Source organism: Dendrobates tinctorius, unplaced genomic scaffold (genome assembly GCF_039654945.1).
Source record: "Dendrobates tinctorius isolate UK_male_01 unplaced genomic scaffold, ASM3965494v1 ptg000068l, whole genome shotgun sequence".
Classification (NCBI taxonomy): Eukaryota; Metazoa; Chordata; class Amphibia; order Anura; family Dendrobatidae; genus Dendrobates; species Dendrobates tinctorius.
Genome location: NW_027361736.1, coordinates 1,903,862 through 1,921,164, shown reverse-complemented (window position 1 = coordinate 1,921,164; position 17,303 = coordinate 1,903,862). Strand labels below are relative to the sequence as shown.

Below are 17,303 nucleotides of genomic sequence, written 5' to 3'. Positions count from 1 at the left end.
TACCAAGGACTGTGACAAGAACAAGGGGGCATTCTCTTTGTTTAGAGGAGAGACAATTTCTGCACCAGCATAGAAGAGGATTCTTCACTGTAAGAGCAGTGAGGCTCTGGAATTCTCTTCCTGAGGATGTGGTGATGGCCAACTCACTGAATGAATTTAAGAAAGGAATGGATGCTTTTCTTGTGAGTAACAGTATAGAAGGTTACGAATAACAGAATATTATAGGTAGATGGTTGACCCAGCTTAGGAGAAGGAATTTTTTTCCCTATGGAGAAAATTGGCTTCTACTCTGTGGGTTTTTTGCCTTCCCCAGGATCAACAATGCAGAACAGCTGCACTAAAATAGGCTGAACTAGATGGACATAAGGTCTTCCTTCAGCCTTCAAAACTATGTTACTATGTATCTGCAGGTTCCTCTCAGCTTTGGCTTCCATCTCACAGGCAGACAGGGTTGCATTGTTGTTGCAATACAGCAGAGCTGAGAGAGAGAAGGAAAAGAAGTGTTTGCAAGAAGACAAATTTCATTTCTCCTGTTCTTTGTTGACTACTTGTCTCACAGGTAACTCCCCCTTCATGTAAAACAAACTCTGGAGGCAGAATTTATCGTCCAGGCACCATTCTCCCCATAGCCTGAAAAAGGTCATTTATATGAAGTGATAAAAGATGATTTCTCAGCAACCAGGCAGCTGATATGAGGCATACGGGTATCGCTCGCCTCAGCATTCTATAAACGGTATGCCCATATTAATAGTTTTGATAACTCAAATGTGGTGACAGATGACTGACACTGTAATGATAAATGTGCCCCACTTTCCAAAAAAAATATAGATAATACTTAAAAGGGGTATTCCCATCTCCAAGTCCCTATTCCAATATGTAGTAGATGTAATAATAATATTAGCAAATACCTCCAATCAGAAATGTAGTATAGTTTTTCAGATTCTCTATGTCTCTTTCCTCATGTGCAGTCATTGCAGGACTTTAGTTATCCATGGTTACGACCAATAGCAAGTAGCTGTCACCATATCAGTGGTTGTAACCATGGATACCTAAGGTCCTGTAATGCCTGTACATGAGGAAAGACAAAGAGAATCAGAAGAACAATACTACATTTCTAATCGGAGATATTTGCTAATATTAAAATTGCAACACCTACTACATATTGGGATAGGATCTTGGAGATGGGAATACCCCTTTAATTATAGTGCATCATACCTGTTCTTGTCTTTTGGGATCAGCATGGATGAAAGAGCCTGTGGAGAATTGGGGTCCGGCCACCCTGATGTACGATTCGTTTCTAAGCTGGAAGATCCTAAAGAGCGTGCAGAGCTCTGAGTCTAAAATGAGAAGAAAGAAGGCCGCTATTTGTACACTTAAGATACACACTGCATCGATGATTGTGCCAATGTACTTGTAACAAGCACTCCACCTCTGCATGTCTAGCACATGATGAAAAATCATTTATGTTTCCTTCTACACTTCTCTGCTGTCTTCAGTCTCTTCCCCTCCCTTCTGTTGTTGACCACTACATTTACAATGTGTTAAATATTACTAAATGAAAGCTTCTTGTGAATGAAAGCACCCAGCTTCGTGTCTCTGGATCACTCTGGAATGCCCTCTCCATCTGCAATAAACTCCACGTGATTCACGACCACTTTACCTCTCGTAATCCTTCCTTGCTGGGGATCACCAAAACATGTCTGACACCGCCTACCCTGCTGTGCTATGTTACAGCGGCCTCCACTTCACCCACACTCCTTGCACTGGCAACAGACTTGGTGGAGGTGGTGGAGGAGAGGGCCTTCTCCTTTCTTCCAACAGTACCTTTAACCCAATCCCACCTCTTCCCTCCCTTATCCTCCCCTCTTTTGAAGTCCACTCTGTCCGCATCTACTCTCCCTCCAACCTCCAAATGGCCGTCATATACCAACCTCCGGGCCCGACCACTGCCTTCATAGACCAATTCTCCACCTGGCTTCTTCACTTTCTCTCAGCTGACATTCCCACCATCATCATGGGTGACTTCAACACCTCCACTGACACCCACCAGTCAGCAGCCTCCAAACTCCTGTCCCTTACTTCACCTTTTGGACTTCCTCAGTGGTCCTCCTCAGCCACCCACACAGACGGACACACAGAACTGGTCTTCACCCATTTCTGCTCCCTATCTAACTTCACAACCTCCCCTCTCCCTCTATCTGACCACCATCTACACACTTTCTCATCACTGTCCTCCACACTTGTCACCCATGTCCAGCAACATGCGCACCCCCGCAGAAACCTCGCGCACCCAGACACCCACACGCTCTCTGACTATTCTACCACTGGCATCCATATCCTCACTCCATGACACAGACACTGTCACTAGTTTCTACAATGCCACTCTTGCATCAGCCATCCACTCGGTCTCCCCTGTCATGCATAGTAGAGTGCGATGAATAAATAGACAACCCTTGTACAATCATATCACAAAAAGCTTCGGAAAGTATCCAGAATTGTAGAACGGCGTTGGAAGAAAATGCATTCGCAAGACGATTTCGCTGCACTCAAACAAGCAACAATCACATTCAAATCAGCTCTCCCCTCTGCTAAACAGGCCTACTTTACATCCCTTATATCTTTCTTATCCCATAACCCCAAACAGTTGTTCAACACTTAACTCCCTTCTCCGCCCACCACTGCCCCCTCCAACTTCCCTAATCTCTGCTGAGGACTTTACCACGCACTTCAAAAATAATATAGACCAAACAAGGCAAGTCTTTGTTGTCCGACCACCACAACCCCTTTGTATGCCAGATCAATGCCCTAACCCCATAACTTCCCTCTCCAAAATCACTGGAGAGCTTGCTCATCTTCTCTCCAAACCACACCTCACCACTTGTGCACTTGACCCCATCCCATCTCTCCCAAACCTCACCACTACACAAATCCCATCTCTAACCCATCTCTTCAATCTATCACTAACTTCTGGTACCTTCCCCTCTGCTTTCAAACATGCCACAATCACACCTATCCTCAAAAAGCCATCCCTTGACCCAAGCGCTATGTCCAGCTATCGCCCCATATCTTTGCTCCCATTTGCTTCTAAACTCCTTGAGCAGCACGTCCACACTGAACTTTCCTCTCACCTTGCAACTAACTCGCTCTTCGACAACCTACAATCTGGCTTCCGTGCCCACCATTCCACGGAAACTGCCCTGACCAAACTTACGAACGACTTACTTACAACCAAAGCTAACAGACAGTTCTCTATTCTCCTCCTTCTTGACCTGCCCTCTGCCTTCGACAGTTGACCACTGCCTCCTACTGCAGATCCTCTCTTCCTTTGGTGTCAAAGACCTTGCCCTATCCTGGATCTCCTTATACCTTACCAACTGCACATTTAGTGTTTCCTACTCCCATACTACCTCTTCATATCGCCTCCTCTCTGTTGGTGTCCCTCAAGGTTCTGTCCTAGGACCCCTTCTCGTCTCAATCTATACCCTTGGCCTGGAACAACTCAAAGTCCTATGGCTTCCAGTACCATCTATATGCTGATGACATTCAGATCTACCTCTCTGGCCCAGATGTCACCTCTCTGCGTCACCTCTCTGCTCTCCAGAATCCCAGCGTGTCTATCAGCCATATCCTCCTCCTCCTCTCGCTTCCTCAAACTCAATGTGGACAAATCAGAACTAATTATCTTTTCTCCATCTCCCATACCTTCTGTACCTGATCTATCACAATAAATGAATCCACACTTTACTGTCATGGAAATCAGCTGCCTCGGAGTAACCCTTGCCCTGTCCTTCAAACCGCACATCCAAGCTCTCGCCACCTCTTGTAGCCTCCAGCTCAAAAATATTTCCAGAATCAGTCTTTTCCTCAACCCTCACTCTACCAAAATGCTTGTCCATGCTCTAATCATCTCCCACCTCGACTACTGCAACATCCTCCTCTGTGGCCTCCCTTCTAACAATCTCGCACCCCTCCAGTCCGTCCTTAACCCTTTCCTGACATCCGATGTACTATCCCGTCCACGGTACCCGGGTCCGTATGACCGTGGACGGGATAATACGTCGGGCCCTTTAATGCGATACCGCGACTTAAGTCGCGGTGATCGCATTAAAATTCCGGCGCCATCTCACCTTACAGAAGATGGCGTCGGCATCCCGGGCTGCAATCCCACCCCCCAGCATCCAGAGCGCTGTGATTGGCTGTTCAATTCTGAACAGCCAATCGCAGCGTTTCTCATTGTTTCAGCTTGGCTGAAACAATGATGTCCTAGGCTGGGATCGAGTACCGATGTACTCGATCCTAGAGCCGATGCCTAGCAACGCCAGGCACCGGCAAAAAGCTCCCGGATTGGCGCGATCGCCGATCTAATCGATCGCACCAATCGCAGTGCACAGCGGCGCTATATCGCCGCTGTGCTATGCCCTGCCAGTACCGGCCCGGATCGGTGCTATATTAGCACCGATCCTAGGCTGGAGCCTGATGCAGGCCCAGCAGGGCCTGCAGGAGCTGGCTGGCGCGATCGATTAGATCGGCGATCGCGCCAACCACAGGGCACAGCTGCGGTCACCATGTGACCGCTCTGTGCCCTGCTGGTGACCTGGGCATGACCTGCCTAGTAATTGGAGCTGTGAGCTCCGATTCTAGGCAGTTGCCATGGTCACCAGGCAGATCAGGGATTGGTGGATCGATGTAATCATTCGATCCCACCAATGACAGGTCACAGCAGCGATGTGACCGCTCTGTGACCTGCCCCTGACCTGTCTGCAGGGGTCCTCACTCTAGCTGAGGATTCCTGCAGAGAGGTTGGACGCAGCAAGAGCTCCTGTGCTGGCTATTGTGGTGCCACAGCTTGTAGCATCACAATCCCTGCAGAAAGAAGAAAAAAAAAGAAAGAAAAAAAACGCCAACCGTAAGTGTTCCTGATCCCTGATTCCCTGCCCAATCTATCTTCACCCCCCATCTATCTTCTTCCCCCCCATACCCCTCTCCACCCCACTTTTGCGCCACATCCGTGCGCAGCCGCCGAGCGTTGATCGGTGACGCCGCTCACCGATCAACACTCGTGCTCGCTTTTTTTTTCCTTAGCCCCCTTTGCGCCACCTCCGTACACACATCCCGCAGCTGCAAACCTTGGATAAGTGACAGTTCACTTATCAGAGTTTGTGCCTGCCGTTTTCCTTTTTTTTTTTCCTTTTCCACCCCCCCCTTTGCGCCACCCCGTGCGCACATCCAGCAGCCTAGTTTTGATAAGTGACACTTATCAGCTAGGGCCTGCTGTTTTAGACTTTTTTTCCCCAGCTTTTTCTTTACAGAAAGTTTACACCAATCACTCCCCCCCCCCCTCACGTACACATACAGTTTTCAATAAAGTGTACACCCAAGCACCATATTTACACGAAAATGTCATCAAATTCATCCCAACAGCGCTATTCAATGGAGGAGGCATATGCTATACTTGCCTCCGACACTGATAGCGATTTGGATGAGGATCCGACTTTTCTTTATTTTTCGGATTCTTCATCCTCTTCTTCTTCCCCCTCCTCATCTTCCTCCTCGGGTCCTGCGGAACCGCCACGCAGACGCTCCAGGACAGAAGATGAGGCAGCGCCCACCATGCCCGCAGCTGACCCAGTGCTCCCTGTATGGACCTCGCCCCCCGAAAATTACGAGCCACTGATTCCTGATTTTGTCGCAGAATCAGGAATTAAGTTTGACACCACCGGCCTCACAGAAATTGACTTTTTCAAAGTCTTTTTCTCTGAGGATTTTGTTAACCTCATGGTGGAGCAAACTAATTTGTACGCTCGTCAATTTTTGGAGCAAAACCCGCGTTCAACATTTTCAAACTGGTCTCCTGTAGACGCAGTTGAAATGACGCAGTTTTGGGGCCTGGTCCTCCATATGGGGATACTGAAGAAGCCGGAAATTCGGCAATATTGGCGTGTTGATAATTTATACAACACTCCAGTGTTCCGAATGGTCATGGCCCGGACGCGTTTTGAGGCCATCCACAAGTTTCTGCATTATACTGATAATGCACAGTGTCCCTCACGAGATGACCCCAACTTTGACCATCTTTTCAAAATTCGGCCGGTCATCGAACACTTCAACAAAAAGTTTGCTGAAGTGTACGTGCCCCAAAGGGACATCTGCGTGGAAGAGTCCTTGGTTCACTTCAAGGGAAGGCTGCGATTCCGTCAATACCTGCCCAGTAAGAGGGCCAGGTACGGAATCAAACTCTATAAGTTGTGTGAGAGTACCTCAGGGTACATCCACAAGTTTAGAGTTTACGAAGGGAAGGACACCCGGATTGAACCCCCTGAGTGTCCTCCTTTCCTGGGAGTGAGTGGGAAAATTGTGTGGGATTTGGAGCACCCACTGCTGGATAAAGGTTATCACCTCTACACTGATAACTTTTATACAAGCATCCCACTCTACAAATCCCTCTCTGAGCGACGTACCGCAGCCTGCGGTACTGTCCGCAAAAATCAGAGAGGCCTCCCGAAGACGCTACTTGGGCAGATGCTCCGAAAAGGTGAGAGCAGAGCCCAATGTAGCGACCACCTGCTGGTGGTCAAGTACAAGAGAGATGTCCATCTCTTGACCACCATACACGGTGATGGCAGTACCCTCTGCACTGTACGGGGTACCTCTACACAGGCCCGCAAACCAACATGTGTAGTGGGGTACAACAAAAACATGGGGGGCGTTGATCTCTCCGATCAACTCCTCCAACCGTACAATGCATTGAGGAAGGCCAAGGAGTGGTATAAAAAGCTGGCAGTGCACATCGTCTAAATGGCAATGCTCAACGCATTCCTGCTGTCACAATGTGCATGCCCCAGCGATACGTCGTACCTTGAGTTCCAGGAGGTAGTGGTTAAGGCCCTGATGCTTGGCGCTCAGGAAGGAGCGGGCCCCAGTACTTCTGGAACTGAAGGTGCTGGTATTGTCCCAGGTCAGCATTTTCCGGGGGTGGTCCCGCCAACCCCAAGAAAAGGTAAGCCGCAAAAAAGGTGTCGAGTGTGTTACAAAAAAGGAATACGCAGGGACACCACTTATCAATGCGACACCTGCCCCGAAAAACCTGGCCTGTGTATGAAGGATTGCTTCAAATTGTACCACACCTCCATGCACTACTAATTTACATTAGATTAGTTGGGGGCACATCTAGATTTGTTCTTTGGGGTTCTAGTATCCAAAATGATGTCACATGTGGGTTTTTTCCTGTTTAGGCACATCAGGGGCTCTGCAAACGGAACATGACGCCAGCAGACCATCAAAGTCTGCATTCTAAAACAACACTACTTCCCTTTCGATCCCCGACGTGTGCCTAAACAGTTTATTCTCACATGTGGGGTACCAGAGTACCCAGGACAAATTGGACAACGACTTTTGGGGTCCAATTTCTCCTGTTACTCTTGAGAAAATTAAAAATTGGGGACTAAATGATCATTTATGTAGGAACAAAACAGAATTTTATATTTTCATATTTATATTTTCGGGCATTATAATCTTTAGTGAAACACTTGGGGGTTCAAAGTGCTCACCACACATCTAGATAAGTTCCGTAGGGGGTCTACTTTCCAAAATGGGGTCACTTATGGGGGGGTTTCTACTGTTTAGGAACATCAAGGGCTCTGCAAATGGAACATGACGGCCGCAGACCATTCCATCAAAGTCTGCTTTCCAAAACGTCATTACTTCCCTTTCGAGCCCTGACGTGTGCCCAAACAGTAGTTTTCTCCCACATGTGGGGTATCAGGGTACTCAGGACAAATTGGACAACAACTTTTGGGGTCCAATTTCTCCTGTTACTGTTGGGAAAATTAAAAATTGGGGACTAACTGATCATTTATGTGGGAACAAAACAGGATTTTATATTTTCACGCCCGTGCATTATAATCTTTAGTGAAGCCCATGGGGGTTCAAAGTGCTCACCACACATCTAGATAAGTTCCTTAGGGGGTCTAGTTTCCAAAATGGGGTCACTTGTGGGGGGTTTCCACTGTTTAGGCACATCAGACGCTCGTCAAACGTGACATGGCGACCGATATCAATTCCAGCCAATTTTAGGTTGAAAAAGTCAAACGGGGCTCCTTCCCTTCTGAGCCCTGCCATGTGCCCAAACAGTGGTTCCCCCCCACATATTGAGTATCAGCGTACTCAGGACAAATTTGACAACAACCTTTTGGGTCCAATTTCTCCTGTTTCCCTTGGGAAAACAAAATATTGGGGACTAAATGATCATGTTTGTGGAAAAAATATGATTTTTTATTTTCACACCCGGGCGTTATGAACTTCTGTGAAGCCCTTGGGGGTTCAAACTGCTCACCACACATCTAGATAAGTTCCTTAGGGGGTCTAGTTTCCAAAATGGGGTCACTTGTGGGGGGTTTCCACTGTTTAGGCACATCAGACGCTCGTCAAACGTGACATGGCGTCCGATCTCAATTCCAGCCAATTTTAGGTTGAAAAAGTCAAATGGGGCTCCTTCCCTTCTGAGCCCTGCCATGTGCCCAAACAGTGGTTTCCCCCACATATTGGGTATCAGCGTACTCAGGACAAATTGGACAACAACCTTTGGGGTCCAATTTCTCCTGTTACCCTTGGGAAAACAAAATATTGGGGACAAAATGATCATGTTTGTGGAAAAAATATGACTCTTTATTTTCATGCCCGAGCGTTATAAACTTCTGTGAAGCCCATGGGGGTTCAAAGTGCTCACCACACATCTAGATAAGTTCCTTAGGGGTCTAGTTTCCAAAATGGGGTCACTTGTGGGGGGTTTCCACTGTTTAGGCACATCAGACGCTCGTCAAATGCGACATGGCGTCTGATCTCGATTCCAGCCAATTTTAGGTTGAAAAAGTCAAACGGGGCTCCTTCCCTTCTGAGCCCTGCCATGTGCCCAAACAGTGGTTCCCCCCACATATTGGGTATCAGCGTACTCAGGACAAATTGGACAACAACTTTTGGGGTCCAATTTCTCCTGTTACCCTTGGAAAAATAAAAAAAAATTGTTGCTAAAATATTATTTTTGTGACTAAAAAGTTAAATGTTCATTTTTTCCTTCCACATTGCTTCTGCTCCTGTGAAGCACCTGAAGGGTTAATAAATCTTCTTGAATGTAGTTTTGAGTAGCTTCAGGGGTGCAGTTTTTAGAATGGTGTCACTTTTGGGTATTTTCTGCCATTTAGACCCCTCAAAGTGACTTCAAATGTGAGGTGGTCTCTACAAAAAAAGGTTTTGTAAGTTTTGTTGTAAAAATTAGAAATCACTGGTCAACTTTTAACCCTTATAACTTCCTAACAAAAAAAAATGTTTCCCAAATTGTGCTGATGTAAAGTAGACATGTGGGAAATGTTATTTAGTAACTATTTTGTGTCACATATTTCTCTGTTTAAAGGGCATAAAAATTCAAAGTTTGAAAATTGCAACATTTTCAAAATTTTCGCCATATTTCTGTTTTTTCATAAATAAACGCAAGTTATAGAGAAAAATTTTTACCACTAAAGTGAAGTACAATATGTCACGAGAAAACAGTCTCAGAATCGCCTACATCCGTTGAAGCGTTCCAGAGTTATAACCTCATAAAGGGACAGTGGTCAGAATTGTAAAAATTGGCTCGGTCATGAACGTGCAAACCACCCTTGGGGGTGAAGGGGTTAACTCTGCTGCCCGACTAATTAATCTCTTTGCAAGTCCCTTCACCGGCTCCCAATTTCCCAGCGTATCCAGTTTAAACTAACACTGACCTACAAAGCCATCCATAACCTTTCTCCTTCGTATATGTCCGAACTAATCAATATCAATATCTTCCCTCACGTAATCTCCGGTCCTCCCAAGACCTCCTTCTCTCCACCACACTTATTCACTCCTCACCCAATCGCCTGCAAGACTTCTCCCGAATATCCCCCATCATCTGGAATTCTGTGCCCCAACACGTCTGGTTATCCACCACATTTGGATCCTTCAAACGGAACCTGAAAACCCATACTTCCATGTCATACACCACAATTCACCCCTACTAATGTATAGGAGAAATGAAGTGAAGTACCATAAAAGTTAAAATTAATTTTTATTGAAACATCTTTAAAAATAAGTACAGCAAGAAAGGTGCAAGTACAAAAAAAGAGAGAGGGATTTATTGCCATATCATGTGATGCCAAAAACAGCAATAATATGCATGGAATTTAATTACAGATGCCCTATAGTTCACTCCCAATAAATACACACCATGAAAAATCAATGGTTTACGGAACTAATTAAACACCTGTATTAAGCCTCAATTACTAAGATAACACCAACCAGGAATAGTGAAAGCCAATAGTTTGCTGAAAGTTCCCCGAAAAAAACCTTGTATCTATACCAGTAACACTTAGACATAACAATCGTCATAAGGTAAGGTGCGGTTCATAGGGGTCCATATTGCACTATAGAAAAGTGTCATTACCTGGATGGCTCGTTGTTTGCTCACATGTAAGACGCCCCTCTGCCCCAACGCGCGTTTCGCTTTCGATTCTTCCGGAGATGCAAGGTTTTTTTTCGGGGAACTTTCAGCAAACTATTGATTTTTCATGGTGTGTATTTATTGGGAATGAACTATAGGGCATGCGTAATTAAATTGAATGCATATTATTGCTGTTTTTGGCATCACATGATATGGCAATAAATCCCTCTCTCTTTTTTATATTTGCACCTTTCTTGCTGTACTTCTTTTTAAAGATGTTTCAATAAAAGTTTTCTTTTTGGTTATCCCAGAGATTTTTTGTCCTCTTAATCTACTCGGAGCCACAAGGTTTCAAATATTGGGCGGTCTCCTAAAAGTAACACCTGGGGTTTTTGGTAAAATGGTTTTTAAAAGAAAAGAAAACTACAGCACTACCAGGAATTTATAGATGTGGGAAAAAGAAATGTTTGTGTTGTAGGGGCATTGGTCATAAAAAACCCTCTTTAACTCAACATCAACGGGTGAAATTTTTACAGTTAAAGCCAATCTCACTTGTGAATCAAGTTTTATTATATATTTAATACAATGTATTTGTGGAAAACAATATGTGGGACGAACTACTCAGTGTTTTCGAAAAAGGATGAACTCCCACAGGCACAATGTGAGGATTGGCTATATGAAACATGGACTTTCTAGACATTGTGCCCTACATCATAAAAATGACTTTTCTCTCCTAACATTTTTTCCCATTGACCATATACCGGAAAATGCTCCGAATAGATTGCTACAACTTAGTAGAAAAGAAATATATTGGATTTATCGACTTGATCCAAAAGGTTTAAATGAAATATGCGATATTTTTATATAAGTCTTATTTTGAGGAATGTTTTTCATTTTTTATATTAATTTTAAATATATTTTTATTTAACACTTTGGTTTTATATTTATCTGCATATTTGCACACTGGTAATTGTGGCAATATGCGCTTAGTTCTTTCATAGATCTGCTATGAGAATGGCAACATATACAAAAAAAATCGGTCTTTTTTTCTGAAGAAGGCTCCCTGCCTTCATTCCTCTCCATTCTTATTTAGTAGCCGCTCTGCCCGTTTTTTTATCGGGACAGAGCGGTATACACACTTGAACCCATTAGATATGGGTTCAGTGTGTTGCATACTTCTAACTTTCCAATTAGATTGTGTTGATGTAAGAGACTAGCTTGCCTTTTTTGGCGACTATTGTTCTCCACACTTATGTAGGGAATATACAGTGGTTACTGTCACCATGATAGCCCATCTTTTTGACTGAAAGGAGAGACTAATTATTCTCTCCCTAAATATATTATAAAGTATGGCCGCTTATATATAAAGAGGAAAGAAATTATCACTATTATTGGTGAAAGGATACCTTTTGCACTCTTTATTTATACTAGTTATATCAAATGAGTAATTACTCTATATTACTTTTCACCACTGATAACTGATCACTTATGATGGCTCAGTGGTGAAATCGTCAGACATTGGTCTTAAACTCACCACGATGAAATTGGTTCTTATCCTCTTTTGTTTCCTTTTTTTTTTTGTTTTGTTTTATATATTTCTTATATTTATTTTATATATTTTTTTTATTTAATTCTAGAAGTCTGTTATCATATTGATTGTCTGAATGGGATACACAATACTATCACTATCTGGAATATATGGCTTTTGGATATATATGTTATTTTGCCTGTTTTTGTTTTTCTTCTTAAATATCTTTATGTGCAACATGTGTGGGTTGACGCCCTTTTCTTACGATGGGGGGCCATGTCCACACAGCATATAAAGTTATCACTTGTATAGACCCCGATTACAACTCTGTACTGTAACCTGAAGAAGAGGTGCGGTTTGTCTCCTCGAAACGCGTAGTTTTTGTAGTACATTTAATAAAGAACTTGAAATATTTATATGGATTTCTGAAGAATTTGTGTCACTGTAGCAGCGCGGTTGCTCAGAAGTGCTTTTCTTGATCCTCAACTTGGGATTCTTAGTGGACGTTTCCACCTGCACGAGCTCTGCAGCAGCTATACAACTGCAAAAAATGTTGTGAGTGGTTGTTTCTGAACACAACCCATAAAGGGTGAGTACTTCAGAGTACTTTTTTCATTTTCATTGATTTATACCAGGTGAAGCCCTATGTCTGCGCCCCCTCCCTTGTTTTTTCTTTTGTAGTGATCTCAGTGGATCCAGTGAGGAAGGATCAAAGCTGGATTAGGTGTTTAACAGCATCAACGTTTGGGGAGCTGCAATTTTTTTGGTATTTAGGCTTTATCGCATTAACCCCTTCCTGACATGAGACGTACTATCCCGTCCATGGGACCTGGGCCCCTATGCCCATGGACGGGATAGTACGTCTACCGCGATCAGCGGCGCCCACGTGGTGAGCGCCGCTGATCGCGGCCGGGTGTCAGCTGATTATCACAGCTGACACCCGACACGTTAACCCCTTGCACACCGCGATCAAACGCGATCGCGGTGTACCGGGGGTTAAAGGGAAGCATCGGCAGGGAGGGGGCTCCCTCCGTGCTTCCCTGAGCCCCCCACAGCAGCGCAATGTGCAGCGCTGCTGCGGGGGGCTCCTTTCCTCCAGGCCCCCGAATCCAAGATGGCGACGGGGGCCTTCGGGGGCCTGAGGAAGCTGGCTTCCTCAGTGCCTGCAAAGCGCAGGGCATGAGGAAGTCTGCAGCAGTGCCTGTGACAGATCGCTGATCTGTCACAGTGATCTGTGATGTGACAGATCAGCGATCTGTCACAGGACAGTGATGTCCCACCTGGGACAAGGTAATAAAGTAAAGAAAAAAAAAAAAAAAAAAGTGTTAAAAATAATTAAAAAAAAAAAAATCGCTAAATAAATTAGTAAAAAAAAAAAAAAAAATATTCCCCAATAAATCCATTTTTTCAAAATAAAAAAAACCAAAAACAATAAAAGTACACATATTTGGTATCGCCGCGTCCGTAATGACCTGCCCTATAAAACTGTCCCATTAGTTAACCCCTTTAGCAAACCCCTTAAAAAATAAAAATAAAAAACGAAGCAAAAAATAATGATTTATTATCATACCACCGAACAAAAAGTGCAATAACGCGCGATCAAAAAGACACATATAAATATCCATGGTACCGCTGAAAACGTCATCTTGTCCCGCAAAAAACGAGCCGCCATACAGCGTCATCCGCAAAAAAATAAAAAAGTTATAGCTCGCAGAATAAAGCGATACAAAAATAATTATTTTTTATATAAAATTGTTTTCATTGCAAAAAACCGACAAAACATAAAAAAACGACCTAAATGAGGTATCGCTGTAACTGTACTGACCCGAAGAATAAAACCGCTTTATCAATTTTACCGCACGCGGAACGGTGTAAACGCACCCCCCCAAAAGAAATTCATGAAATGCTGGTTTTTGTTCATTCTGCGTCCCAAAAATCGGAATAAAAAGCGATCAAAAAATGTCACGTGCCCGAAAATGGTACCAATAAAAACGTCAACTCGTCCCGCAAAAAATAAGACCTCACATGACTCGGTGGGTCAAAATACGGAAAAATTATAGCTCTCAATATGTGGTGATGCAAAAACTACTTTTACAATAAAAAAGCGTCTTTTAGCGTGTGACAGCCGCCAAACATAAAAACCGCCATAAATAGTAAATCAAACCCCCCGTTATCACCCCCTTAGTTAGGGAAAAATAATAAAACTAAAAGAAAATGTATTTATTTCCATTTTCACGCTAGGGCTAGGGTTAGGGCTAGGGTTAGGGCTAGGGCTCAGATTAGGGTTAGGGGTGTGTTGAGGTTAGGGTTGGAGTTATAATTGGGGGGTTTCCACTGTTTGGGCACATCAGGTGCTCTCCAAAGGCAACATGGCGTCTGATCTCAATTCCAGCCAATTCTGAGTTGAAAAAGTCAAATGGTGCTCCTTCCCTTCCAAGCTCTGCCATGCGCCCAAACAGTGTTTTACCCCCACATGTAGGGTATCAGCCTACTCAGGACAAATTACAAAACAACTTTTGGGGTCCAATTTATCCTGTTACCCTTAGGAAAATAAAAAATTGGGGGCAAAAATATAATTTTGCGGAAAAAAATGTTTTTTTTTATCTTCACGCCCAGGCGTTATAAACTTCTGTGAAGCACTTGGGGGTTCAAAGTGCTCTCCACACATCTAGATAAGCTCCGTGGGGGGTCTAGTTTCCAAAATGGGGTCACTTGTGGGGAGTTTCAATAGTTTAGGTACATCAGGGGCTCTCCAAACGCACATGACACCCGCAGACCAATCCATCAAAGTCTGCATTCCAAAACGTCACTACTTCCCTTCCGAGCCCCGACGTGTGCCCATACAGTAGTTTTCTCCCACATATGAGGTATCAGCGTACTCAGGACAAATTGGACAACAACTTTTGGGGTCCAATTTCTCCTGTTACCCTTGGGAAAATAAAAAAATTGGGAACTAAAAGATGATGTTTGTTGAAAAAATACGATATTTTTATTTTCACGCCCGGTCGTTATAAACTTCAGTGAAGCACTGGGGGGTTCAAAATGCTCACCACACATCTAGATAAGTTCCTTGGGGGGGTCCAGTTTCCAAAATGGTGTCATTTGTGGGGGGTTTCTACTGTTTTGGTACATCAGGGGCTTTCCTAACGCGACATGGTGTCCGATCTCAATTCCAGCCAAAAACGTCAAATGGCGCTGCTTCCCTTCCGAGCTCTGCCATGCGCCCAAATAGTGGTTTACACCCACATGTGGGGTATCAGCGTACTCAGGATAAATTGCACAATATCTTTTAGGGTCCTGTTACTTTTGGAAAAATAAGAATTGAGGGTGAAAAGATCATTTTTGTGGAAAAAATATGATTTTTTAATTGTACTGCTGTACGTTATAAACTTCAGTGAAGCACTGGGGGGTTCAAAGCGCTCACCACACATCTAGATAAGTTCCTTGGGGGGTCTAGTTTCCAAAATGGTGTCATTTGTGGGGGGTTTCCAGTGTTTTGGTACATCAGGGGTTTTCCAATCGCGACATGGTGTCCGATCTCAATTCTAGCCAAAAACGTCAAATGGCGCTGCTTCCCTTCCGAGCTCTGCTATGCGCCCAAATAGTCATTTACACCCACATATGGGGTATCAGCGTACTCAGGACAAATTGCACAATAACTTTTAGGGTCCTGTTACCCTTGGAAAAATAAAAATTGGGGGTGAAAAGATCATTTTTGTGGAAAAAATATGATTTTTTAATTGTACCGCTGTACGTTATAAACTTCTGTGAAGCCCTTGTGGGTTCAAAGTTCTCACCACATATCTATATAAGTTCCTTGGGGGGGTCTAGTTTCCAAAATGGGGTCACTTGGGGGGTTTCCACTGTTTAGGTACATCAGGGGCTCTCCAAACGCGGCATGGCGTCCGATCTGAATTCCAGCCAATTTTGCATTGAAAAAGTCAAACGGCGCTCCTTCCCTACTGAGGTCTGCCATGCGCCGAAACAGTGGTTCCCCCCCACATATCAGGTATCAGCGTACTCAGGACAAATTGCACAATAACTTTTGCAGTCCAATTTCTCCTGTTACCCTTGGTAAAATAAAGAAAATTGAACCTGAAGTATTTTTTTTGTGAAAAAAAGTTAAATGTTCATTTTTTTTAATATTCAAAAAATTCCTGTGACGCACCTAAAGGGTTAATAAACTTCTTGAATGTGGTTTTAAGCACCTTAAGGGGTGCATTTTTTAGAATGGTGTCACTTTTGGGTATTTTCTATCATATAGACCCCTCAAAGTGGCTTCAAATGTGAAGTGGTCCCTAAAAATAAAATGGTGTTGCAAAAATGAGAAATCGCTGGTCAATTTTTAACCCTTATAACTTCCTAACAAAAAAAAATTTTGGTTCCAAAATTGTGCTCATGTAAAGTAAACATGTGGGAAATGTTATGTATTAAGTTTTTTGTGTGCCGTATCGCTGTGATTTAAGGGCATAAAAATTCAAAGTTGGAAAATTGCGAAATTTTCAAAATTTTCGCCAAATTTCCGTTTTTTTCACAAATAAACGCAAGTTATTTGAATGCAATTTTACCACTAACATGAAGTACAATATGTCACGAGAAAACAATGTCAGAATCACCGGGATCCATGGAAGTGTTCCAGAGTTATGACCTCATAAAGGGACAGTGGTCAGAATTGTAAAAATTGGCCCGGTAGTTAACGTGCAAACCACCCTTGGTAGTGAAGGGGTTAAAATAAATTTAAAAAAATCGCCAAATTAGAAAAAAAAAATATTCCCCCAAATAAATCCATTTTTTAGAAATAAAAAAAACAAAAAAACAATAGAAGTACACATATTAGGTATCGCCGCGTCCGTAACGACCCGCCCTATAAAATTGTCCCATTAGTTAACCCCTTTAGCGAACCCCTTAAAATATAAAATAAAAAACAAAGCAAAAAATAATGATTTATTATCATACCGCCAAACAAAAAGTGTAATAACGCGCGATCAAAAAGACGCATATAAATATCCATGGTACCGCTGAAAACGTCATCTTGTCCCGCAAAAAACGAGCTGCCACACAGCATCATCAGCGAAAAAATAAAAAAGTTATAGCTCGCAGAATAAAGTGATGCAAAAATAATTATTTTTTATATAAAATAGTTTTCATTGCATAAAATCGACAAAACATAAAAAAACGACCTAAAGAAGGTATCTCTGTAAGCGTACTGACCCGAAGAAAAAAACCGCTTTATCAATTTTATCGCACGCGGAACGGTGTAAACGCACCCCCTTAGTTAGGGAAAAATAATAAAATGAAAAAAATGTATTTATTTCCATTTTTCCA

At 43.4% G+C, this 17,303-nt stretch overlaps 1 protein-coding gene across 1 annotated transcript in view; it reads right to left on the bottom strand.

The window, feature by feature from the left end:
- The window catches only part of CHUK (component of inhibitor of nuclear factor kappa B kinase complex), a 236,950-nt gene that overhangs the window by 22,166 nt on the left and 197,481 nt on the right, over window positions 1–17,303 (bottom strand). Inside the window, exon 19 of the mRNA XM_073581036.1 lies at window positions 1,216–1,337. Coding sequence (XP_073437137.1) covers window positions 1,216–1,337 — 122 coding nt within the window. The remainder of the gene's footprint in view (window positions 1–1,215; window positions 1,338–17,303) is intronic.